Source organism: Candoia aspera, chromosome 3, assembly GCF_035149785.1.
Source record: "Candoia aspera isolate rCanAsp1 chromosome 3, rCanAsp1.hap2, whole genome shotgun sequence".
Classification (NCBI taxonomy): Eukaryota; Metazoa; Chordata; class Lepidosauria; order Squamata; family Boidae; genus Candoia; species Candoia aspera.
In genome coordinates this window covers 72,045,809-72,072,761 of record NC_086155.1, presented here as the reverse complement: position 1 = coordinate 72,072,761, position 26,953 = coordinate 72,045,809, and the positions used below count along the sequence as shown (strand labels likewise).

Here is a 26,953-nt window from a genome sequence, read left to right as displayed (position 1 = left end):
AGCCAAGACAAAAATACTATTTTCTCACCAGTAGATAAATTTTGCCCTGCCACAATCCAACCTCAAGTTAGATATACACTGGTGTTGGGGATGACAACATTCAATTGATTGGGTGCCAGATATGATTCCATATTACATCAACTGATTGAATACCACAATAGTCTTATATTAAATTCATTTGCCACGGGGGATTTGTTACCACTCTGATCCAGCTCAGAAGTATTCTTCTTCCATCTGTATTAACATGCCATTCCATTAGTTTTCCTGTACTGTGACAGATCTCTTTCCTCAAGCCTACAAAGCAGTTCTCTCAAAGAAAAACCTATTAAATCACAGTTCTAATCCAGAAAAAAAAGTGAAGACCCATAGTTACTGAACAGTCTGTCTTTCAATCTTCATGCTTTTAAGTTTGCAATCTATTTTCTATAATCCAAAATCCTGTTTTGTTTAGTTTTGGTTAAGACTAGAGGGAATTCACATATGTAAAACTTACCTTCCAAAATTAGCTGGAAGAAATTCCAGGAAGGCATCATTTAGATATAGCTGGGCCAAATTTAAAAGCTGTGTGAAACCATCTGGGAGCCTAAAAAGTAAGTTAAAGATTTAGCATTGATGCTGTAGGAACTGTTCAAATGTAAATCCCAACAGATACATGTCCCTACCACATGCTCACTGCTTGAGCCATTTGTTAGAGCTAACATTTTGTCTGTTATAAAACAAGTAACACAGTGCACTGCTGTATTAGATAATGTAAGCTTATACCATCCCTTTTATTTGTCCATGTAAGCATTTCAGTGGTGAATTAAATTTCAAAATAACTAGATGATCTGCTACTTTTTGCAACAACTGGAACCAATAGCATTATGCAAATGCAGGTTTATGCTGACTGAGGATTATTGCTATGGAAAATATGTTGCTATTTATCACACCAAAATAACCCTAAAATATTTATGGTTATTTATAAGAGTATCTACTGTAGCTTATTTGCATTGCCAAAAATGAATGCACAGTAAAAAAAAAGTGTAGGGGAAATAAAACTGCATGGAAGAATTAATAAATCAGTAGTGTAGAGTTTAAATAAAATAGGAGGCAAAGGACAGGATTACTAATTCATGCATAAGAAGGGTTTTATACATACATACATACATGCATTGTATATTTCACCTAAACTACTGATGATATCAGTTAATTTACAGAATAAACACTTCTTTAAGACATCTTACATTCACTCCCATGACTATTTTTAATACATAATTTATTAACAAAATAATCAATAAGCCAAATAAGATGAACACAAAACAAAGGAAGCAACCCCTAAACAAGGTAATAAGTACTATACACCATGGCTCCTTTAGTTAGATCTATCACTGTTCTCATTTCCCAGTTTTATCTTATATCATTGGTGAATTACATCCTTTCAAAGTAAACATTGCAGCCCAGCAGTCTATACTTCTTTGTAACCAAGAGAATGGCAATCATTTCTCAATAAATATGTCAAGCTGTCATTGTTCTTGGGACAATCATTGATTGATGTCTGTCCAGAAAAAGTATATGCTGTGACTTGTCCATCCAATTCTTTTACAGAAAGTTCTGTAATCCTATGAGTGCCTAACTGGAACAAAGCTCAACTGTATTCAAACAGGTTTACTTTTCATGTCAGTATGCATAAGACTGCAGCCTTAGCCAATGTGTTCCCACTGTATCACCACCTTTGTAAGTGAACCTTATTGCTACATACAGCCCAGCTAGGTGGCAGCACCTATCTAACTTGATTTGGAAAAGCCAAGGAGGATTGGCACTGGGTAGGAGACTAGGAGACTACTAGGTTATATCAGAGTTGTAGGCTGGACTGGAAAGCTGAAAGAAAGTATCCCAGAGGAATGCTATGGCAAACCACTTGCATACTGTTCCCAAGAAAATTACATGGACTTAGACATGAAGTCACCAGAAGTCAAGCTCAACTCAAAGTGGACTTAATATTTTTATTGTTACACTTAATTTTATTAGTATCATCATTCTGATGCCATTCTAAAGCATCTTATGGATAGTGCTGTAGATGTTGTCACAGATGTTTCATAAAAAGTATTAAAAGAGATGCAACTGAGGAACAAAACCAGCTATTATGAAATAGGAGTTTCAAATATAATTGGTCCAACACCAATTCATAAAACAGACCCTCTCCTCCCACTGTAATGTAAACTCTTCTGGAACATTAGATCTCTCACATTTCAGGAACAATGTTGTTTATAAATTCATACTCTGTTTTTAACTCTGATGAATTATAATTCCTGCTGCACACTAAATAGAATTCTATTTTTGAGACAACACACCTCAGACACATTTACTCGATTTTATTTGCTGTTTTTATACATACAAACAAAGGCAGTTCAGAGACGTGTTTTCTTGTCCTCTGTCATCCATGTTAATTTACAAGTATGCAGGTAAGCAGACCAAAGACCCTTTGAAGGGTCTATGTGAACTACCCATATTCTTCCACCTGATCTAAATGATAAAAGGCAGCTAATAAATTCTTTCAAGACAAGCTCTGAATGACAACATGCAAACACTGGAGTCATTCATATTTCTATCTTTGTTATAAAATATGGCTGTTCTGTCCATATGATATACCTTCACTAAACATTGGCATATGTTAAACACTGCAGACATAAAAGAGGCAGAGACAAAATTCCGCTGAGGAACACTTACTTAGAAATAGGATTGACACTGGCTTCAATTATTGTTAAACACTTACAGCACTTTATATTTTCTGGAAAATCTTGGATCCCTAAAAGAAAAACAAAACTGTTATATCTATGAACACAATTGGTTACTTTCCTCATTTGTTTATTTCAGGAGAAAAAGGCAAGCCATTAATTTAACCTTAAACAAATCTGAACTTTTTGAAGCTCATGACAAACCCCAAGGTTCAAACAATCCTATCAACATATATTAATATTTCTGCACAGATTTCACACATACCCATACTTAATATAATTCCTCATATTTCACTTGATTTCAAAAGTTCCTTGAGTTGAAGAATATTTCCTGACCAACATAGTTATCCACCAATACAAAAAGACCTGTTATGCAAGAAAGGTTTTGTTGAATCTAAGCTATATCTATAAAGCATTATTTGTAGCTGAAATAAAGGCTAGCATCTTGGATGAACTATATGTCAAACAAGCATGAGGATGAGTGCACTGTTGGCAGACCTGAAATACCAGGTTAGGGACAGATCTTCATGGAGAAAATCTACCTGTGTGATCACTAACAATCGACAATGACTTGACATAATCAAATAAACACAGTTAAGGACCGCTAGACACTTGTTACTAAAAATACTATCTGTATATGAGAGGTATATTGTACAATACTTCTGTTATACAATATGCCATGACACTCGTAGTGATGCAATTCATTTCTAAGGGTCTTTAAGGGTTTCTCCATTCTTAGTGCAAATCACGTAGAATAAGTATAGGCTTACTAAATTTAGGTGACATAGAATGTAATTCATTTACATTCTAAAATTGGAGAAGAAATTATTTTTTGTAATTATGTATTATTTCTTTCACTACACTGTGAAACAATGATAAAAATGTAATAATAATTCTCAAGATCACACTCTGACACAATCACTAGATAAGACAAAAGCCTATCCATTCCGGGTATACTTAAAGATTAAAAGAAAAACTTTCAATTACTGGCCTAAGTGGGCCAACTTTATGATCCTAGTGGAACCCCATAATTGTGCAGCCATCACAGAAAAAAACTAAACCATAAGACAGAAATAACACATATGTGATAGTCAGTAGGGAATAGTGGGGAATTGTATTTGGGGAAAGAGCCCACAAATACGTGTGTGAACAATGCAGCTTTTGTGCTAAATTTAACTGCTGCAATCAACTGATATGTCTCTTTCCCTTGTATAACACATTACAGAAGAATAAAGGCCAAACTCCAGGTTATGTTAAGGTCAAAGCCTGCTGTTTCCCACAAATAAATGTAGGGGCTCAACTAGATTGGAGCCTCAAGAAGCCAAGTTTCAAAATATGTTTAGACAACTGGTGGACCTCAGGATACATGCTCCAGTCCCAATGCCTTTTCTTTTACAGCTGAATCCTACTCTTAACTAAAATTGGGATATAGCTTTCCAACATTTTGAAAATGTAGATAATTCTAAATTGCTTAATACATCAAATAGTTTCTGACTCTTGGTTCAAATCTTCTCAATTCTTTTCTTCTCAGTATTTGTCAGCCTTTCAAAATTGACCAGAATAGGAAACCAGAGTCAAGCAGGACAATCTTGCAAGTCTGAATGCACTCCCCCCCCCCCCGCCTTTATCTTTGTGAGAACTAGGGAGGGGCTTCTCTGAGATTTTTTCTCAGGTTACAGTTCTGGTTAGGACTCACGTTTCTTTTATCTGACCATCGTCTTGGTAGTGGCTCTTCCTCCTGTTTCTCAAGGTTATTCCTTCTGCCCATTACAGTATTCCCCACTGGTATTACATGATATATATTTACAGAACAGATGCCTTGATTATAAATTATTGAGACTTGTTTTTTCTTTGGTTTAAAAAACTTACATCCATTGACAAGTTTATCTGAATTACTCTATATTCTGTCCTTACTGATGGTACATTGTTTTTGTGCACCCTTTTTCCCAGCAAGGAATAAGGGATTAGATATTCTTTTTCCTGGCTTCTTGTTAATCATTTGTCTTACTATAGATTGAAATCAGGAGGCTGACCTGCCACTCATTCTGATATTATTTTTGTGTCAAACAGAACTCTGTTTATTTTCCCAGTTACTATTCCTGTTTACATTCTTTTTGCACAGCTTAATTTTTGTTTTCAGTCAAAACAATTTGATTGTTTTCAGTCAGGCAGTTTCCTTTTATACTGACGTTTATACTGTGGCATATTAATATTCTTTGCATTTCTTTCAATTTAAGTTTATAACCTGCCCTCTTGAAAAGGAAAGTATGCATCAAACAAGCCCAGGTCTCATGGTTCTCTGAAAAGACTTTTGGTGGAAAAGAGGAGCTACAGAATAAGAAGGAGAAAAAATCTCATTAACGCTAGTCAGTTGGCAGAGAAAGAAATCTCTTTTACTCCCCTTCTATCCATGAATTTTAAAGGCTTCATATGCTGCTAAATCCTCACTGCTCTTAATCAATGCTAATTTATACCAGATATCATGGAATATGTAAATGGCATCCAAATCTACTCCATGCAAAGAATTACACTTATTTCTTCACACTAAATAAGTGAGGGCAGCATATTTCTCTGCAGTAGCTAGGCATTTGGGCAGTTCTACAACCACAGTACAACAGCCAAGCCTCTATACCAATGTTTCTCACCTTGGCAGCTTGAAGATATGTGTAGACTTCAACTCCCAAAATTCCCCAGCTAGCTTGCTGGCTGGGGAATTCTGGGAGTTGAAGTCCACACATCTTCAAGTTGCCAGGGTTGAGAAACACTGTGCTGTATAAAAGCTGATTTTCCTAGCAGAAGTCTTACAGGGTGTCTAGAGGTAGGACTAATTCAGAAAAGAGCTAGTTAAGCATAACATTGCAAATTTGAGTGTATCAGCTAATGTGTATCTGCAATTATATGTGTTCAAATTATGTGTTAATATGAGAAAGCGCTGCTGATATTCTTTAGTCACAATAACCTATCAAGAATGTGTCCAAGACAATAGAATGGAAGGCTCAAATAGATTTTATTTGCTTTGCCTGAAAGCATACAAATTTTCTTCTTAGCTCATGAGTCACCATCACTGTAAGTTGCTTATTTTTTCATGACTAAGAATACTGTAGATGTTTGTTCTGCAAATAAAATGGAGTATATAATCTTAGATAAAATGCAAAAGAAGCCACAAATAAATGACAAAGAAAAACAAAGAATCACATTCTGAATTTATTGCTCAAAAAATAGGATACTGTCCTTGTTCAAAGACATCTTCCCTTTGAAAAAGAATGAACATTTCTAATCTAGTTTTATTTTTGAAAGAGTTGCTTGTTTTGTTTCTGTCCCTGATTACATTTAGATGTAATCTAGCAGACAGCATGGAAATGGAGGAGCATGGATTGCATATATATCCTCAATTTCAGTTCAGCCACATCCATGGACCAGGAAGCACAGCTATTTAGTGGTTCCCTGTATTTTCAACTTTTTTAGTGTACTGAAGGCAACCAAGACAATCCCTCCTCACTCACTTTTAAATTTAGTTTAAAACTATTGGAAATAATAATAAGCAGCAGCAGCCTATAACTGTGGGTGCAGAAGGAGAAAGTTTAAGAATTCCATTGCGCTTCTTTAACTGGTACTGATTCTTAGTAACAGACTGTACTTAAATACTCTCCATAATTTAAAATAGCTTCATTCTCTGTTTATTAAAGTTTTAATTTCATGGCATCTGTGGGTTGTGAACTTTTCCAGCTTAGCTTTAGGTTGTGGGCATTCATTCATCCTGGAAGCTGAATAATCTTTCAGAGCATGAGTGGAAAAAAAAAGCTATCTGATAGAATCCAATAAATGAAGTTGTATGTGTATTTTAATAAAAGGAGGGCCTAAAACAGGCATCAGCTGAAATTCTTAGGGCAGCAGAATACTGGAAACTGAAGATGACATGAACAACAGTTACCCAGCATCAACACTGGACCTGCAGATGACTTTTGTAATTAATTATTATCACAAACATTACATCTTCAACAGCTCTAATCACACCAACCAAGTTCCTTTGAAATCAGAAACATACACCTCTTTTAGCAGTTTTTTGAAAAAAGACAGAATTCTTCTTTAACTGACTGCTACTTTCTTTTCTTTTTACTTTCTTTTTACTGAGGTGAACTAGTTTTAAAATAAAATCAGTATACTAAATGGGTTTATTTGGTTTCAAGACTGGAAGTAAATTCATAGAGAGGAGCTGTGGAAGTTTAATTTACATTGACTCTTTAAAAAAAGCGATACAATAGCACCAGTATGCCCTAAGGAGGTTGAAAATAATACAATGTTTATTTTAATGATAAATCCTGTACATTATCTAACACTTTTTTATTATTCCAACAGGATAAGACCAGTAAAATGCTGTAAAATTAAAATAAATTAATATGTCAGAATTTGGACTTTTTCAAGGTTTTGCTTTGCTCATAAAACTCTCCTGTGCTTTTAGAAATTGCTTGATTTTAGGCAATTCCCAGACTGGAGGCTATGTTAAGTTGCACTCTACAAAGTATACCATTCTTCCTACCTCTTGAAGAACAACCTTTTAGCTGGTTATCAGATTCTGTAAGATTCTGCTGCAAGATATTGAACAAATAAGCATCTAAAAGCTCCTCACAATTTTCATATATACGGCAGAACAAAATAGTTTCCTTAGGTAAAGGTAAAGGTTTCCCTTGACATTAAGCCTGGTTGTGTCCAACTCTAGGGGGCAGTGCTCATCTCCATTTCAAAGCCGAAGAGCCAGCATTTGTCCGTAGACACTTCCATGGTCATGTGGTCGGCATGACTAAATGGAATGCTGTTACCTGCCCGTCGAAGCGGTACCTATTAATCAACTCACATTTGCATGTTTTCGAACTGCTAGGTTGGCAGGAGCTGGGACTAGCAACGGGAGCTCACCCCGTCACGCGGATTCGAACCACCGACCTTCTGATCGGCAAGCTCAGCAGCTCAGCGGTTTAACCCACAGCGCCACCGCGTCCCTTAAACACAAGCAAATGAAAATATACATTATTTTTCTTTTTCTATTTCCTCTATAATTAATGTAACATTTTGCAGGAGTAGGAAATAGGGGCAATACTTGGGCTGCACTAGTGAGTTTGCTCCATTCCTGAGGAAAGTTCCACTCATAGTTATTTCCACCAGTGAAAATGGGATTTTCAGCAATTCTCAAGGTAGCATTTCTGTTCCTTAAATAATTTCCAGAGTGCTCTTTCGTTTCACTGTTTCCAAGCTGCTTATTTCTAAAAAAATAGACTGATCACCACTTGATTACCTTCTAAATATTTATTTTTATTTTGACAAGAGGATGAGAAATGATCCTTCAATGCTGGAGTAAAAAAATAATGTCCTTGTTATTGCATAGGCTCTTTCACAAATAAAAGAAAATTGTATTTAAATAAGGAATTATTTTGTCAGCTTCTCCAATCCTTAGCAGACTTAGGATAGTATTGCCATAAGCCAAATAAAGATGCCATTATTACATTATATTTGGTGCTCTCATGAATTTTATCATTAGACGACTATATTTGCCCAAGGCTATAAAATATGTTTACACTGCATAACCTAGAAGATAACTAACCATGCATCTGTTATCCACGTTCTCGGTAGTTTCATATTTTAACTTTCTAGGGTCACTAATATATTAAATTACAGAAACTTCAGATTACTAATTTGGAAAAGGTTTTTAAAATACAAGCTGAATATTTTGTTTCTGGTTTGCTTTTGATCCGCTGCATTCTCCCAACAGGTTCTACTGACCTACTTCACTGCATCATGTTTTTTCCTCTTCCCTTCACACCTACTTCTCCAGCAACTGCCACTTCAAGAAGTGCAGATAATTTGAACCAAAGCTTCATTTGAGATAAGACAAAAATATCAGTTAAGGCAGAAAGCTAATGATGCACAAATTAGTCTTGTAATGCTGCATTCTCCTTGTCCTGCCCCCACCTCATTTTTTTTTTCCTCCAGCATAGATGTGAAAGGAGTGGAAGCATTAACTGTCTGAAAAACAATAAGCTGTGATGAGTTTAAAATATAGTTTTTAACATTATTCAGAATCAAAGATCTGATCCTGGTCGCTTTCAACAAATTAGAATGTAAACTAACTAGAATTCCCAGTTCTAATACGAATCTCTGGCTCATTTAAACCAGAAAGCATTTTTTTTTCAGTCTCCTCCTTGCAGCTGTTTTAGAGGATTGAGTGTATGAAGCAAGGAATATTGCTGCTTTTTTACTCAACACTAAATCCTCTGAGCATATCTGGAGCAAATAATTGTTCAAAACAATTGAGCATTTTGAAATGTTATATGAAATGATCTAAAAAGCAATATATATTCCAGCATTCCATTGCTCTACTAGCATGGTTTGGCAAATAATAAAAATGATGATAAAATGTCGTATTGTACTATCTCTTCATGTTTCTCTCCTGTCTGCTCCTTCTTTGTAATCATCATCTATACACACAGCAATAAATCTGATAGATCCATCTTATGGGGTTTCAGATTAAAACTGGACATAAATAAAACAGAACACATAAACAGATAAAGAGGATAGAAAGGAAGGGAAAGCAAAGCAGGATAAACTAGAAGAATGAATAATTATTTATAATATCTCAATTGATTTTTAAGTTCCTTAAAAAAAGAGTTTTGATAAAGATATTGCATTTCTTACCTGCTTTGTAAAATTTAAGAATTGGTGAAGTCAGCTTTCTGTATATTTTGAGCATTTGCTGTATATTTATTTGTTGAAAGCTGAATAAAAGCTCTGGATTCTTAGAAAACATTCTTTGAAAAATTCATTTATCTATGCAAGGATTTTTCTCCAAGCACTATCACTTGATCATATTCCCTTTAGGCTTTCCGTAAATGTTTTTTTTATCTTGATTGATTGTTTGACTGATTATGGGCCATCAAGTTGTTGTTGACTTTTAGCAACCACATAGCTAGATTTTCTCCATGATGATCTGTCCCTAGCCTGATCTTCCATGTCTTCCAATGGTGCATTCATCACCACTCTGAGTCCATCCACCTTGCTGCTGGTCATCCTCTTCTCTTTCCTTCTATCCTTCCCTCCATTAGAGCCTTCTCCAGAGACCTAGGTCTTCGCATAATGTGTCCATAGTAGGATAATTTGAGCCTGATCCTTTGTGCCTTGAATGAGAACTTTGGTTGATTTGTTCAATCATCCATTGGTTTGTTTCCTTGGCTGTCCACAGTACTCTCAGGAGTCTTCTCCAATACAAAGTTCAAAAGCATCAATACTCTTCCTATCCTGCTTCTTCAAAGTCCAGTTTTTGCTTCCACTTTTTTTTGTCTTAGTTTCTGAATTATAGTATCTGAGTTTAATCCGTGAAGTAAAAGAGTTCTATAGCTTAAACTTAAATTTAGAAGGTAATTTGTAAGCTAAGAAAAACTATGCTTTAGTTTCACAGTAATGTACTGGTTCACAATGAAACATTATGTTTGTTTTATTTAAAGCTTATTAAATACATATATAACTCCACATTAACTAGAGCAGAAAGTGACTTTTTTTTCTATTTCATAAGACACAACCAATTTGTATAAAATAAAAAATTATTTACCAAAATAACAAATTATTTACCAATGTATTTGAAATATTTTTGATTGTGGAAATCAGTTTTAAATGCAAAATGAAATACAATTAAGGTATATTAATAACTTTGTATCTTGTCCTCATGGGTATAATGGGGCTCTTCTGAAGTAACTGAAGCAGTTACTACAATGGTGCTACTGACTTGTTCTCTTTCTACTCCCCTACGTCAGCTTAAACAAGGCAGAGAGATGCGGAATTCAAACACTGATTGCCCAGCAAGAAATAGCACTCAAACCCTAACATTTGCAGAGGGTCATGCATTTGTGCAGTTTTCTGAAAAGTTGGTATTATATGATGGCAACCGATATTTCGGACCAGTTGGTGTTCTCAAATCAAGAAAGCTTTTTATTCAAAGGTGTTTGCTGTTAAATTATCCATATATAGTATTCTGGAAATAAATTTAGGTATAATTGCTACCTCTTAAGAAGAATAGAATAGCTATAATCTTTCCCTTGCTAAATATTTATGAATCTGTGATAAAAGAAAATGAATGAAACATATTTTTTCTTACCATTTTTACTGATGTCAAGTTCTTTGAGATTAACTAAACTGGCAATGCTGGTTGGCAGGCTTGAAAGGTCATTGTCTGGGATACTCAGTTTACGCAGAGCTTGACAGTTGAATAATTGCTAAAAGAACAAGAGAAAATCAGTTGTAAAATTTCCTATAAAATTTTAGTATATTTTCACATTTAGAGCAATCCTAAAAGAGAGTATAAAACAGCCCGTATATGCTCATAGCCAGTAAGAATCAGTGGATATATCGGAAGAATTTTCCCCTTAACACCAGCTAATCAAGTTTCTTCTTTACAGCCCCTTCTGAGGTGCATTCTCTCCTACATAAAAACAGTACAATGATATGTCACTAGCAAAGAAAAGTTAACAAGATTTTTCATTTAACCAAGTTTTTTAACAACAGTAGGGAAAAAAAATAGAAGGCCTGCTGAGAAAAACTTGGGGCCAGGCTTGTCGACCGAAAGGTTGCAAGCTTGGTGGTTCGAGACCCTAGCGCCATGTGATGGAGTGAGCTCCCACACTCGCCCCAGCTCTTGCCAACCTAGCAATTTGAAAGCATGCAAAATGAGAGTAGATAAATAGGTACCACTTCGGCAGGAAGGTAACAGCGTTCCAGGACTGTCATGCTGGCCACATGACTGCGGAATATCTTTGGACAACGCTGGCTCTTCAGCCATGAAACGGAGATGAGCACCGCCCCCTAGTGTCAGACATGACTAAACAGGAACATTTACCTTTATCTTTTACTATTTTTAAAAGGCCATGAAACCACCATTTTAGTATGCTTTTATGTAAATGCTATGAATTAAAACAGAAGCAGAATCCTGCTGCTGTATGACTTTCTCTATATGCATGCATGTGTGCCTTTGAGTCAGTCTTGACTCCTAGCAACTTCCTGGATGGGTCCCTGGAGTTTTTTGGCAACATTTTCAGAAGTGGTTTGCCATTGCCTCCTTCCTAGGGCTGAGAGAGAGTGACTGGTCCAAGGTCACCCAGCTGGCTTTGTGCCTAAGGCTGGACTAGAGCTCATAGTCTCCTGGTTTCTAGCCTGGTGCCTTTAACCACTATACCATACTGGCTGTCACAGTAGAATCAGTGAAACTTAGAGGGTTAAAATCTAACCTGTGGGAAATTAAAATTTATAGAATTTCTGTTGAATAAACTACAAATGAGGATATTTGGAATATCTAGTGTGTAGATTTGTATACATCTATTCAAAATGTTATTTCTTACTTCTTTGAAATATTTCTTACTTCTTTAGAAATTCTGAGAGCAACTGAATGATCCTTCTTTGGGGCCAGTAAATGTAGCAGCTTAGTGCAAACTAATTTCCATTAAGAAAGTGGTTCCCTTAGAAATAATGTTTTCATCTACCTTTCATTCTGAAATAAGTAACAATAAAGCAAATGTGAGAAATGTTCATGAAATTATAAAAACAGCCTTTTTAATATACACGTTTTTGCAGGAAATCTTATTTATCCAAAAATGATTATGACCAGGAACATTGAAGTTAGCATTACTGATATATAATGTGTACCTATGCTTAACTTTCTGGCTAGGCTTTTAGTTGGATTGGGAAGTAAACAAACAAACAATAGCAGAAGACTATAACAAATGTCTTACATCTTGTTGGGAAAATTGCATGGATATATCCATTCAAGTCACCAAGAATTAAACTCAACTTGAAAGCAACTTCAATCTATTCATTCTTTTTAGGCAGAAATGTGTACACTACTGATAGTACTGTTAGCATTAAAGTACAGTGCAGTATATGCTAAGCTCAATTCTATGGAAACCATTCAGAGTAAGTTTATTAGAGCCATATTGATGGTACCAAAAAGTATCAAAAATGCCATCCTATGGGTAGAAATAGGTATAGTTTCATTCGATGCCAGGCCATGGTTCCTTCTTCTTACCTTCTGGCTAAAGTTAATTATGTTGCCTATAGGTTTAGCCCCATTAATATTTAGAGATCATTTTAAGTCATCGTGGCTAAAAAAAGCCTTAGACAAAATTAAATTGTTGGGCTTCTCTATGGAAAGTCTGTGCTCATTAGGATTTGATAATGCTAGAACCAGCCTGAGACAACAAATCTGGGATATGGATCTCCAAACAAATTTAAGTAAGGTGCTACACCTCAGTATCTGTCATTTTCTTCTGGAAGGGTTTGTTCCAGCTTCTTATTTATCATCTATCACAATTTAGAAATTTCGTAAAGCTTTCATTTTAGCCACGCTGGACTCAGTGCCCTCAGCAGTCCTTTTTGGACATTTTAAGGGTACTCCTATGCTCCTTTGGCTATGTCCATGTGGTGACAGCTCAATAGAAACCCTAAGCCCTATGTTGTTATATTGTTCTTTATATAAGGACTCTAGACAGATCCTTACATAGCTGTTATTGAAGAAATTTCCAGGCAGGGAGAGTGATTTCTACTTCTTTGGGACAAGGACCCAAAAATATCCTCTCAGGTTGCCCAGTTTTATGCTACCATCTGCACAATACACCACATCATCACTTAGATTTTGAATTTCTTAACATAGTATTTCATTTCAATTCATTTTAGTATTTTCATTCTTAATTAATTTTGGATCATAGTATATTAATTGCTTCTGTTTTTATATATATGTGCATTAATGTAAGATTGTTGCTACTGTACAGTTTTATTGTGTCTGGCCTTAGGGCTGTAAAAAATGTGATAATGAGTCCCTAATTCTCATCCCTCAACACATCCTGAAAGGTTCCAAGTGTTGGAAAAGATTGGTATTTGAGAGTGTCCAAGAGGAACTTTATGACTATTAATTACTTTGGTCTTGAAAAATATAAATTACCACTGTGGTCTTTTAGTGTAATTCATGATCTTGAGAAATGCCATGAAAGCTTTGGAATATAGTACTGTCTCCCAAATTAATACGCAAGAAGATGTTATGCTTATTTTGTGTGTTTACACCTTAGAATGGCTTTAAACTAAGCAGTTCAATAAGCGCATGTGATTAAAAAAAATCTTTATGTGCTTGGAGCTGTGCAGGATTGAGCTCTACAGAAAAATGGCAAGGATTATTTTGGTTGAAGGCCAGTACTTGCTGGTAAGTAACTGTGAAGAACAAAACTTAGCTGCACTTTGTATTAGTGATAATTGAAGGATGACCTTGCTTAACTTTGTAAGCAATAGCTGAACCATCAGAAGAAACAGCAATGCTGTTACTAGATGAAAAATCTACAAATGGCTTTTTGTTTTGAAAGTAAGTGACAGGACGGACCGATATTGACACTTCAAATAACTTCACAGGATTTTTATATTGATCAGGGATGTTCTACATAAATGTTTTATTCTTGAACTGTGATGTCTAGTCCTGGTTCACTCCTGCAACATTCTTGCCCACGCACCTTCCTCTCAGTATTGTCCCCCCACTCCTGCAAGATGCTTTTTACATGGAGGCTTTGAATTCCTGGGGCTTCCATGTGCTATAGACCAGGGTTTCCCAAACTGTGAGGCCATACCTCCCTTGGGGAGGTGCAGACAGAGTCCAGGGGAGGCGTGAAGAACCTTTTAGTTACATTGTTTCAATTAATCCACCTTTCCCAAGGTTTCGTTGTATTATTTTCATGGTTCATTTTTGTTCATGTTGGTGTTTGGATTTTTAGGGGAGGTGTGTACATTAAGATTATACTAAAGGGAGGTGTGATGGCAAAAAGTTTAGGAACTGTGCCATAGAAGAAAGTTTTTAACAGTCTGAGTTCTATAACTCTTACTGATGGTAGAGATTTCAAATCTGGCTCAGGAAGAACCTTCAAGTTGGGGCTTGACAAGATGCTGTGAAGTGCCACAGAGGACACTGCTGAGAGAGGAAGAAGAGAAAAGGAAAAGGAAGGAGGAAATTTCTTTGCATAGCAGGATCACTTCTAAAAGCGGAATTGCTAGGAAACCAAGTGTTCTGGCTTTCTTTGAGTTGTCTCATAGGAGGGGAGATGTGCAGGGAAGAAATTAGTGATTTTTTAAAAAGTTATTTTCCACTGTCCACCTATGAAGTTGTGAAAAACTGCACAATTCTTACACCTACAGCAGGTGTACATTCATTTGGAGATTCATTCTGAAGATCTCTAATAGCCTTAGAATGGTAAATAAGCAATTTCTGAAAGTGATTAGAAAGTGAGATTAGCGAACTCAGTATCCTTTAAAAGGCTCCACCATGGTTGTGAACATGACGAGTGATCTCTTTGTCTCCCAGCACTCAAACTTGCTGAGGAGCAGCCGTCGGGAGCACATGTGGGTTATCTCCCATCCTCTCCTTGTCCAGAGAGGGTCTGAAAAACTGGTCTACTCACTGGTTCTTTGGTTTCTTACTACAGTTGTCATCTCTGCTTTTTCAGAGACGTGCTTAGTTCACCATGCCTCCCCTGGAAGTCCAGTGGAGCAAAGGGTTTTTTTAAGGCAATGCTCTATATTTATGTGCTCTCCATTTCAAAATGGCAGGAAATCATGCCAGTAATTTTCAGCAACAATTATTATTGAAGAGGAGTTGAAAGCAACAGGAAAAAAATTGTCCAAGATCACAGGCCATGGGAATCAAGAATCCTTGTTTTCCATGTCTGTTTCCACCTTCATTGTCTTTACAGATGTCATTGTAGTCATAATCATAATTTATTAAATTTATATGCCTCTTGGCTCCCAGGGACTTTGGGCAGTTTAGAATTGTTAAAACATTAAAAACAAAGAATATAAAAAACACAAAAACAGCATAAGAAAAAAAACATGATGGCAAAGAAAACAAACCTGGATGGGAACAGAAAGGAAGAAAGGGGCATCAGTCAACCTCTTCAAAGACCTGGGCAAAGAGTCAGGTCTTTAAGGCCCTTTGAAATACCAGCAGGATGGGAGCGGTTCAAATTTCCAAGGGAACCTCATTCCAGAAGGCAGGAATTGCTTCTACTTCTTCTTTCTTTTAACAGCTCTCTGAAATCCTTTATCCATCCTGACAGAAAAAGCAACACCCATTCCTTCTTGGTTTTTCATGTGCTTAATAGTAAACAGTATGCTCTTCCTGCTGAAAGTCCATTTCAATTCATTGATGCCTAAGATGTGAATGGGTAGTCAATTCATTTTCATATTTCAATGTGCTGAGCTTTCCCATGTTAATGCTTCTTACACACCATATTCCCACTGTAATTCTGTCTTCACAGCTTTGGATTTTCTTTTCCTGCATGGCAGCATCAACAACTCGACATGCTGAATCTAGCCATGTTATAAACACCATTAGTACTCCAAAAGATCCTTAGCTCTTCCTCCCTAGCATGTTGAGTGCTATCCCACCTGAGGCCCATCATCCCTACATGAAAGCCCTACCTGGAAAGGGAAATGTTCAAGCTAGATTTGGAAAAGGCCAAAGAACAAGAGACAGTATTACTAATGCATGCTGCATAAATGAGAAAGCCAACAAATACCCCCAAAAAGTCAATATGTGCTTCATTGATTATGCAAAACCTATACAAATGGAAGAAACCTATATACAGAGCAGATGGAACATGGTGCAAGAGACTGGATCCAGGTCTGGAAAGGAGCATGACAAGTGCGAAAACACTGGGTGAGTCTGCCTTTAATTCTGAATGAAAGAAAATTTTAATCATGAGCTTAAGAATTTAAAGCATCTGAAACAAACATCAAAAAGCTAAATAAGATTTTGATCCTAGAAAGTTATAAAGGGACTAAGGATCCAGATATGATTGGAATATTGAAACTTTCACAATAAGATTTTGGAATTAATTACAAAGTACGAACAGCTTCTCATGGGAAATAGATCCTGTCTTGGATTTTACAAGACATCACATAGATAAAGAATTTCATGATTTCAAAAACTGGACACTAGAGGGGACTAAAGATTTTACATAGAGGAAAGATATACTGACCTGCAAGATGGTGCAAAATGTTCTAACAATAAAAATACTGACTTTTAAAGAAGCGAATCAGAAAATAGTAGCCACAATATCAACAATAATATGATGTTATTATTAGAAGCAGACGTCAGTAATGATGTCTGCTTCTATGGAAGACTACGTCCAAAAGATGTTATTGAAGAAATGTCAGATGCCGAACAAATTTTATCTGACAAGATAGAAATGATATCAAAAGTGGATTTACAACTGGCAGGCCAAGAGAATGCTTTAGAAAACAATGTTTCACTGGACTTACAAAAGACATTTGGCTGAGGTTTTAAAATTTAAAAGGGAAATACAAATGACAAACCAAGAGAGTGACCTGGATAATTTCTTTCTACTGGATTTACAAAAGAGGCTTGTAAAAGCCTTGAAGAATTCTGTGCAATGGGACAAAGAAGAAATGAAGAGAAATCAAATTCTACAACAATATTTGAATGAACTAAAGATTAAGACTGTTAGTGTGAGGTTTCAGCCAACCTCTGACTCAGAAAATGAAACTCTTTCTGAGTCAGAAGGGGAAACAGAAACTTACCAGGCAGAAACCGAGAAAGCAAAACCCAGAAATGACTCAGCAGCGTGGGAAAAGTCACCAATGCTGATTGGTCAGTCTTCGGAGGAGGATTTGAATCCTCCAATCAGCGTGCGTGAATGACAGGCAGAAAAGCACGCAAAGGAGAAGGCAGCCCAATTGGCTGCAGGAGGGAATAGGCGTGCAAAGGATTGGCATAAAAGGTAGACACACAAAGAGCAAGCTGCCGGAGACAACCAATCCTTTGAGCTTGTAGTTCCAGCAGAAGAGTCCTTACCTGCATCGGAAACCTCGTCTGTAGCCAGAGGGGAATCAACGCCAGTGTTTCCTATCAGAGAGGACTTGGATCCTGCAACCACGGCCACAGAGGATCTTCTCCCTGCCGAACCCAGCAACCTCAGCCTCGTGTCCAGCTTTGGACCTCTTCGTCACCATTGTGCGCATTCCAGACGTGCTTCCAGCCTTGCTTCAAGTTTCCAGCCGTGTTCAGAATCTTCAGCTCAACTTTGTGCTTCAAGTCCTAAGCCTTGTCCAGGATCTCCAGTTCAGCCTTACTGTGCTTCCGGCTCCCAGCCTTGTCCACAGTCTCCAGTACAGCTTAGTTGTGCTTTTGACCTCCAGTCTTGCCTAGGATCTCCAGTCCAGTCTAGCTGCATCCCAGTTGCCCAACATTGTTCAGGAACTTCAGATCTATCTTGCTGCAAATTGGGTTTTCAATCTAGTCTAGAACCTGTGGTCCAGTCCAGTCGTGTTTCAATCTCTTCGCCTAGTCAAGAACCTCCAGTCCAGCCTAGTCGTGTGCCAAGCTTCCAGCTCAGCCTGGAATCTCCAGCCAAGTCCAGCCTTGCTTTGAGTTATCAGCCTTGTTCTGAGTCTCCAGCCCAGTGTACTCAGTCCAGTCTGAGTTGCCTAGTTTGGTCCAGTCCTGCCTTTAGAGCCAAGCCTTGCCCAGTGGTCCAGTTCAGTCTCACCCAATTCTCCAGTGCCAGCCTAGTTTGAGTGGTGTTTCAGATTGTGGATGATCGTCTCTAGTTCCAGTGGTGCCACGTGTCCTAGCTTCTTCCAGTTTTCCAGCTCCCATCAGCAAATCCCACTCTGCTGTTTTACCACAGTCTCCTGCAACATTGCTGGTCCCCCCATTGTTACCCAGGTGGTCTTGATCGGATCCAGCCTACCTCTTGACCATAAGGACTTACTTATTGTAAATAGTTATTTAATAAAGTGTGTTTTTGATAATAAACTGGCCTGGCCACCTCATAGTCTGAGCAGGACAGTTAGAAGTAAAAGGAAGGAATATAAAGTTGGTTTATTTGATCAAGGTTAAAATAAGATATGATGTTACTTCTGGCTATCCTTTATGGACTTTCTGCTGACGCCAGGACTGAAAAGATGATGTTTTATGGATTTGTTTATAGATACAAGATGGGATTTGGGATGAAGAGATAAATAGAGATAAAAGAGAGAGGGTGAAGAGTTATTAAATTTGTTTATATGTGTTGTGATGAAGGTTGGAAGTCACTTCTTTTTATATTTCTTTCCTCCTTATTACATTCTTTTCTTTTTTCTTTTTCCTTGTATTTTTTACTCCTTCTCTCTATTCTCTTTTCTTTCATTATGTTTAGTTTGCATTAGATTTTACTATTTTAATCAAAATTCTTAATAAAATATATATGAAATAACTTCTAGCTTTGTTAAAATATGTTTAATTTTCTCTGTATATGTCATATATACAATATATATATTAGAGTATACCTATAATTCTGTATATACAGTAGGTCCTATATACTTCATGCAAGAAGGTAAAAGTGTAAATCAAAATGAGTTCCATTCCTTATTCTTTCCCTTCATTCTTTATTTTAGTAGCTATTGTGAGAAATTTAGTGCAACCTGATGCCATCTCATTCCTTGATGAAATCCAATTTGTATATCTGCCATATATTTCTCCATATAACTAGAGACTCATGGGATGAACAATAGTTATTTTCACCTTATCCCCCATCTATTGTTTCATTTATATCTAGCTTGATAAAACCTGGCTTCACATATCAAGCTAAGCCAAGGTTTATGAACCCCTGTGTATAAACATTTTAAATAAAAATCAAACAAACTACATTACTGTGATACATGAACCATATCAAAAAAATTACTGAAACCCAAAAGTTTACATGATTCATGTTGCAAAATAAAAGGATTACTCTGATGTAGATCATGCACATTTTAATCACTTATAATGGCTAATGTTGTTTTTAGTACGCCATGAGTTTCCTGCAACTATTGTACTGTATTTGCTGCAATGTGTAGATTGAAGATAAAGTTGATTTCTTGATTTGAAGATTCAACAGAAAACATGCATCATATAATGTTAAGCATTAAGGGACTGAACCTTTCATACTCTAGCTTCTTTCTTTTAATATTATGTCACAAAGACCAATTTTGGCTAAAAGCTAAGTAAGATTATTCCTGATTAGTACTTGGATGGGAGACTACCAGGAAATCTCGTAGATGTAGACTAGACTAAGAAGTCAAGAAAACAAGGAGGTTTTACCAAACCACTTCCCTTCTGTGGTCAAAACAATATGGATATGTCCATGAAATCATCTGGAGTCAAGCTAGACTAGAAGATTTTTTTTCAGTCAGTCCAGAAATGCAAAGAAATTCTTCCTCATACAAAGAAACCTTTGCTCTATTCAGTGTTTTTACAGGTGACAGTTAAATAATATCTTAAAGCAAAACTGAAGTACTTTGGCCACATAATGAGAAGCTGTGGTGACGACTGACAGGAAGCTCTGGCATGGGCTGGTCCATGAAGTCACGAAGAGTCAGAAGAGACTGAATGAATAAACAACAACACAGTACATTCTGCATAATAATAAATTTTAAAAATTATGTACTATTGGCTTTAAGATACAATCTATGGTATAATCCTATATTCTGATGAATATATGATGCTTTATGCTATTTTTAAGCCAAAAAGTGCCTTTTTAAATATTTTCTAATGTATTACTATATAGCAATACATGTTATAATCAAAAAGATAAAATATATCTGAATTATACATCAGAAACTGACCTCTATCACACTCCATTTCACCTTTATGAGACAGAAAAATATGATTCGATATCCAGAGCCTTCTCTATCAACAGATATGTGCAGCTGGGAAATGACACAGTTCGGTATATCGTTTTTCTATCAACCCCTGGAGAGTATAATTAAATTTCTTCTCTAGTTATAACCAGTTGTTCAATGGAGTGAAAATATCATTGCATCAAACATCTGAACTGGGCTAAAAGGGTATGAAGACAGCTAAGCAAAAGCTCACTTAGTGTTGGATGGATCTTTCTAATACTATTAAGTTAAACAAATTTAAGTTCTATGGCTTAATAGGAGAGTTTTAAGCACAGGGCTAATTTTATTGTTGAAATTAATGGGAATTAAAAATAATTAAGAATAAGTTATTAATATAGTCTTATTTACACAGATAGTAAGACCTATTAAATTCTGTAGAACTTAGTCGTAAGTAAATATGCACTGTTTTGACCTTACATAATCCAGGCTGCACATTCTGTGCATAAAGAATATCTCATGAACTGGTAATTAATAATACTAATGTTAAATGATGAGTGCCTTGACAGGTATTGAAATACATCCATATTATGCAAAATGCATGCAATACTGTGTGCATGCGTGTTCCGATAAATACTGTTTACTTTTTTCTTTACTGCCTGAAAAGCTTTCACTGTAGTGGATCAAGCACTGTGTCTTCTCTATGGACTAATTTCATGTAGCTTTTAACATTATATATTTATTGCAAATCCACCCTTCCTCTTCTAACTCCCATCTTGGAATTATCTTCTCCTCCATTCTTCTGTGCATTGTCTAGTTGGGCTGTGGCTTTCTTTACTATCAGCAGCCACTCCTTACTGACTTTTTCCTTATGTTATCTCCACACTGAACTGTACAGTAAAGTTTACAATCTCACTGAAACATATATTGCAGAACAGCCCCAAGGCTTTATTCACCCACGTTTTAGGGTCAGCAGCTGCTCTGAATGATCCACTGATCTGTTCCAGCTCAGATTCTATGGACAGAAGAAGATGTAACACTAAGAGCAGATATGCTTCTTTAACAATAGCAATTCTGAGTCTCTCTCCCTTTCTGTATCATAAGAACATAAGAATGGCTTTATATTGATCAGCTTATTGGTCTGTCCAGCCTGCTATTGTCGAAACTGGTTGCCAATGGCTCTTCAAAGTTTCTGGGTGTACCTACAGTATGTTTCAGCCTTAGTTAGTAAGGCCAAGGGCTTTCTCATGCAAAGTATATGTTCTGCCACTAACATAGATAGATAGATAGATAGATAGATAGATAGATAGATAGATTCATTCATTCATTCATTCATTCATTCATTCATTCATTCATTCATTCATTCATTCATTCATTCATTCTGTTTGGCCACCCATCTCAACAAGTGACTCTGGGCAGTAGCCAAAATTAAAATAAAGTAAAAACAATTGCAACAATACAAAATTTAAAATACATAGGAGCCACGAAAATATCATATCCCATAATCACTAATACAACCAAGGAACGGGTCCCTGCACACATTCAGGCCCCAGTCCCATGTTCCTCCCCAATTTTATTTCATTATTGAGATTATTTTAATTGAAAGAAAAAATAGAAGGGGAGCTGGCATGGTCTAATCTTTGTTTTCCAAACTACCCAGCACATTCCTGGAACTAGTAGGTACAGGGCTGCCAAAATTCCAAATTTGCCCACTAGCAAAAAGAAAAGAAAATGTTTGGGGCCCTTGTAATATCTCAGTCCTTATGGGAATGTCTCAGTATCATGAATGAATGGAGAATTTTGAATTGATGGACTTGTAGGAACAAAATCCAGTTCAACCTTTTTATCTCTGCTAGCAAAGCAAACAGAAGCATCTTTTCTAAAGGCCAGAAAATGGGTGTTATTAGTTGCCACAATGAATTTTGCTTATATGGAATGTTCTTTTTATAGAGTATGCTTCAAAAGTTCATTTAGCTAGACAGCTGCATTTACATATTATAGAAAGGAAGAGTTTACCTTAGGAAGCTCTTCAATTTGATTGGCATCTAGATAAAGCTCCTCTAATGTCCGCTCAAAGTTAAAAACCTCCTTTGGCACTTGCTGAAGGCTGCAGTGGGAGTAATCAAGCACTGTGATGATTTCTTCTTCCCCTCGAAAACATCGGCATGGCACCAGGCGGCCAATAATTTTCCTTTTAGTTGTCATCTCCAAATGCCGCACTAAAAATAAAAGAGAAAAAACTAAGTTATTTTCCAAAACCACTGCTCGTTTTATTAGAAATATTCTTAACAGAATGTCCAAGATCAACAAATTCTAGAAAACAGCAGCCCCTTGCCTTAACACCTGGAGCCAATATCAAGTTACTAAATGCTTTTTATTAGCTGCTTCTAGCTTGGAGGAAAAGCTAGAAGATTGTAGAAGAATGTAGAAGATTCCATCTGAACACTCCAGAATCCTGAGGACATGTTGCCCCACAGTTTCCTTGAGTGTAGCTACTCTGCACTTCAGGACATTACATTTAGGATCAGAAAACCAATGAATTATATAGTGAGATGGGTGGTGTGTAAATTTGATTAAATAAATAAATCTATTTTTCTTTTTTTTAAATCTCCACCCAGAAATACGAGTGGAAATTTCCAAACCAATTGAAAAGGAAAATGTTTAAAGTTTAAGACCTGTGTTAAAAGTACAACAAATAAACCAAGGAAGATTGTTTACATAATTTATAAATGATTGCAATTTGACCCTGAATAGATTCTTTATTTTATTTTCATTACTCCACAAGATAACAATATTTTCACTTTATTGAATAATTAAAATATTTTACATCAAGGCAGGGTTCATTAAAATAAGCCAATGGTTATAACACATAACCAATCAATCTTGCTACCTTCTTCCAGGAAGATATTTCAGCTGGACCCTGTTTACTACACAGAGAAGATACTGTTCACACAAGGAGACATTTGATTCCAACTCATTTATAATCATTTAAACTATATCAGTGCTTCTGTGTCTGTGTCCTAAACTTTGTACACTCTTCCATGCACAGTGATTAAATATTTGATTTTATTATGTTGATACTTCTGGGCTGGAATGAGCAAAGATAAATAAACATGTATACAAACATTTCAAGGTATTTATTTATTTAATTTTTATCCTGTTTTTATCAAAGTCATTAGCAACTATTTGCAGAACTAAAGTGCCAGTATTATAATTATTATACAATATGATTACACTTTAAAAAATTATATTTAAACAGAGAAATATTAATCTAGAGAAGCATATAACACCACCATGGTCACTGAAGGAAAAAAGAACTAAATATCAGCCATTTATTAAAATTAAAATTCCGAATTGGCATATGGAGAAATAGAATGGTACTCTATTTTTCTTTTTCTTTTTGCATTCTGAATTTAATTTACTACATAAAGAGCATTCAATGAAAACATATATAAACGACTATAATAGCAGAGCCAGGCTGACATTCTCTCTTTTTTCTCTCATTCCTGATTTCTTCTTTCCCCAAAGGTTTTTTTTAAAATTATGGAGATTGGGGAGACTCTTGCTTTAGCTGTGGTTTTCTGTATTTCTAATATTTCTATACATTTAGTCAGCTCAATGCTGAAATAAGTCAAAATAAAAGCAAGAAAAATATACTTTAAAAAAATCTAAACATGAGGTAAATAAAGGAAGTCATTCAATGTAACCATTAGAAATTAGGAAACAAATTCTAGCTGACCTCACACATTGGTCCTTTGCCATCTTCCCTCTCCTTGTTTTATGAACATTAATTTGCCTTTCAACTTTTCTTCAATCCTAGCCACTTACTCATTACCACCTTATTCTCTCACCATGTATTTATTCAGCATGTATCATTCTAGTTTTTCCAACAGATTTTAGACTGCACTTCAGACTAAATAGCAATCAATAGTGTGGGATGCTGGGAGTTAGAATTACAGCTCAGTAACATCTGGAGGCCCACAGGGTGCACCCTTGTGCTAGCACTAATCCAGCAACTTCACAATAGAAAGCCAATGTTTCACCATTTTATACTCTATTCTTATTTTTTACTAATCACAGACAGTCCCATATAGAGATGCCTTTAGCGTGATAACTATAAAAAGCAATTAATTGTAAATTGAGTCAATTCATTAAATAAAGGGACGAAATATTAAATGAGTAAATGGAATAAGTTAAGGGAAATGCAAATAGATTAATCCAAAACATGATAATAATGCAAATGGCATCTCAGGAATGTTTTCTTAGAAATAAACTATCCCATTCAGCCTGAAGTTGGTATAATGCTGCAAAATATACCGTCTTTGAAAATTTTTATTGTATTTTTGTACATAAATATACATATAAATATAAATAACAAATATAAATAATATATAACATATTACATCCCTTTTTTGAGGGAGATGGGCAGTGATGAAATTTGTTAAATAAATGACATACAATAAATATACTATAAAATGGATTTATGTGTGAAACTTTAATTTTAAAAAGTAACTCTGCATGTCCTCCCCCCGCCCCACACACACACCTGGCTCTGGGAAAGGGGAAAAAGTTTTGCTGTTGCACAACTCCAATGACAGGCACAGCTGCTTTAAAAAGTTGCAGACAATGCTGCATTCCAACTCTTATGTGCTGTAAAGCTTCTTTTTCAAACTGAATCTGAAATGCTGCATAGCCATTGTATGTATGTGGCTCATAATGCAGGAAAGAGAACAGATGTATGTATGTATCTATCTGTCATCCATCCATCCATCCATCCATCCATCCATCCATCCATCCATCTATCTATCTATCTATCTATCTATCTATCTATCTATCTATCTCACTTGTTATGGCACAGCAAAAAAATCAGTATATGCCAAGTCAACAAAATGCAACCAGCTGTGCTTCCTTTCCTTCTCCTGTATAAGAGCGCCTTCCATATATTCTCAACATCTGAGCAAACTGCTGTGTGCACTATTAATTCGCATGAATAATTTGGGTCAGAACTTAGTTAAGAAATGTTACCAACTTATATCAAAAATATTGAGTTAGTGCATGAACGAGTTCTAAGAAAACAGGGAATCATTTTTTTGTATTTCTTACAGTTTGTATGAATGAAAAAAAGAGTAAAAGTTTTAAGGAACAATTGGTGTTATTGCATTAGTGTATTAGTTTGATGCACTGATATTGCTTCTGACACAAGAAAAATAATTAAAATCATAGTTCTTTGTGAAAAGCCAAGACATTCACATCTGATTTTTGCAGGTGAAACAGGAAGAAGCATCAATAGTCATTGAGTAAGTGGTTGAATGAAACCTGGGGAAATCCAGGTTCCAATCACTGCGACATGAAGCTGTTCCTGCATGACTTTTTAAAATTTCTATCTCAGCTTTCTCACCTGACAGGACTGGTAGTGAGGATAAAAGAACTATACGTATACTACCTTTAGCTCTTGGGGAATGAAAGAGGATAAATAAGCAAAATAAACAAATATAGGTTTGGGTTCCATTTAGGAAGTGCTGAAAAATGACTCACTGCTCCTTTGGACAATTTCTAATTTTTATTTTTTACATGGTGAAAGGTGAAAGGTCCCCTGTACAAGCACCAAGTCATGTCTGACCCTTTGGGGGGGACGCTGCTTTCATGATGTTTTCTTGGCAGACTATAGAGCGGGGTGGTTTGCCATTGCCTTCCCAGTCGTCACCTTCCCCAGCAAGCTGGGTACTCATTTTACTGACCTTGGAAGGATGGAAGGCTGAGTCAACCTGCTCTGGCTACCCGAGAATCCAGATTCCGCTGGGATTGAACTCGGGTCGTGGGGAGAGTTTCGGATGCAATACTGCCACCTTACCACTCTGCGCCACACAAGGCTACTTTTTACATACATGCTTTAAAAAAAAAACCAATTTTCCTTAAAGCATAATGCTAATAAAACAGAGGAAAGTAACTAGCTTATTTTACTCTGTTACAACTCTCCTGTGCTAAAGTAACTAGCCTTCCTGGCTGCAAAGAAGACTCAAATGCATAATTGTTTCAATATACAGTACTTAGACCTCTGCCCAAGAAGATGCTGCCAGGACAAATCCCCTTTCCTCCTTTACAATTTCCCAGAAGGTGAAGAAGAAACAAATGGTGAACTATCACTGAGACCAAAGGACAGCTGGTATCATGTTTACCCATGACAAAAATGAACTTTCAATCTGGTTGCTTTCAGCCAAGGAATACAAGCTAAAACAGAGAGCAAAGAATAAAGCAACTTTAAAATTTATCTGGAGCAGATGCTGATTTTTGAGTTTTGGACAGTAATCACTTTTAATTAGGATCAGCTGTTAAAAAATGAAGCTAACAAATAATGGCCTTACTATTTAAAGCCAAGGAAGCTACTTGTTTGCTCATCTTAAAGGATGAACCATAGTCTGATTTTCAGAATAAATCTAAAAATTCATCCAAGTTTCCCCAACTTGGTGCACTCCAGATGGTTTGGGCTAAATCCCAGTCAATTCAGCTAGGACAGTCAGTGGCTAGGGATGGTACAAGTAGCTGTTCAAAGTAAGATCAGTTGGGAAAGGCTTCTG

At 36.2% G+C, this 26,953-nt stretch overlaps 1 protein-coding gene across 4 annotated transcripts in view; it reads right to left on the bottom strand.

Annotated features, from left to right (window-relative positions):
• LRRC7 (leucine rich repeat containing 7) overlaps positions 1 to 22,592 on the bottom strand; it is a 127,593-nt gene extending 105,001 nt beyond the window's left edge. For all 4 annotated transcript variants that reach the window (XM_063298106.1, XM_063298107.1, XM_063298108.1 and 1 more), the window contains exons 1-4: positions 22,395 to 22,592; positions 10,852 to 10,969; positions 2,707 to 2,785; positions 494 to 583 (exon numbers count right to left, since the gene is read on the bottom strand). In XM_063298106.1, coding sequence (XP_063154176.1) covers positions 494 to 583; positions 2,707 to 2,785; positions 10,852 to 10,969; positions 22,395 to 22,583 — 476 coding nt within the window. In that variant the 5' untranslated portion in view covers positions 22,584 to 22,592. The remainder of the gene's footprint in view (positions 1 to 493; positions 584 to 2,706; positions 2,786 to 10,851; positions 10,970 to 22,394) is intronic.
• Positions 22,593 to 26,953: the final 4,361 nt, after the last annotated feature.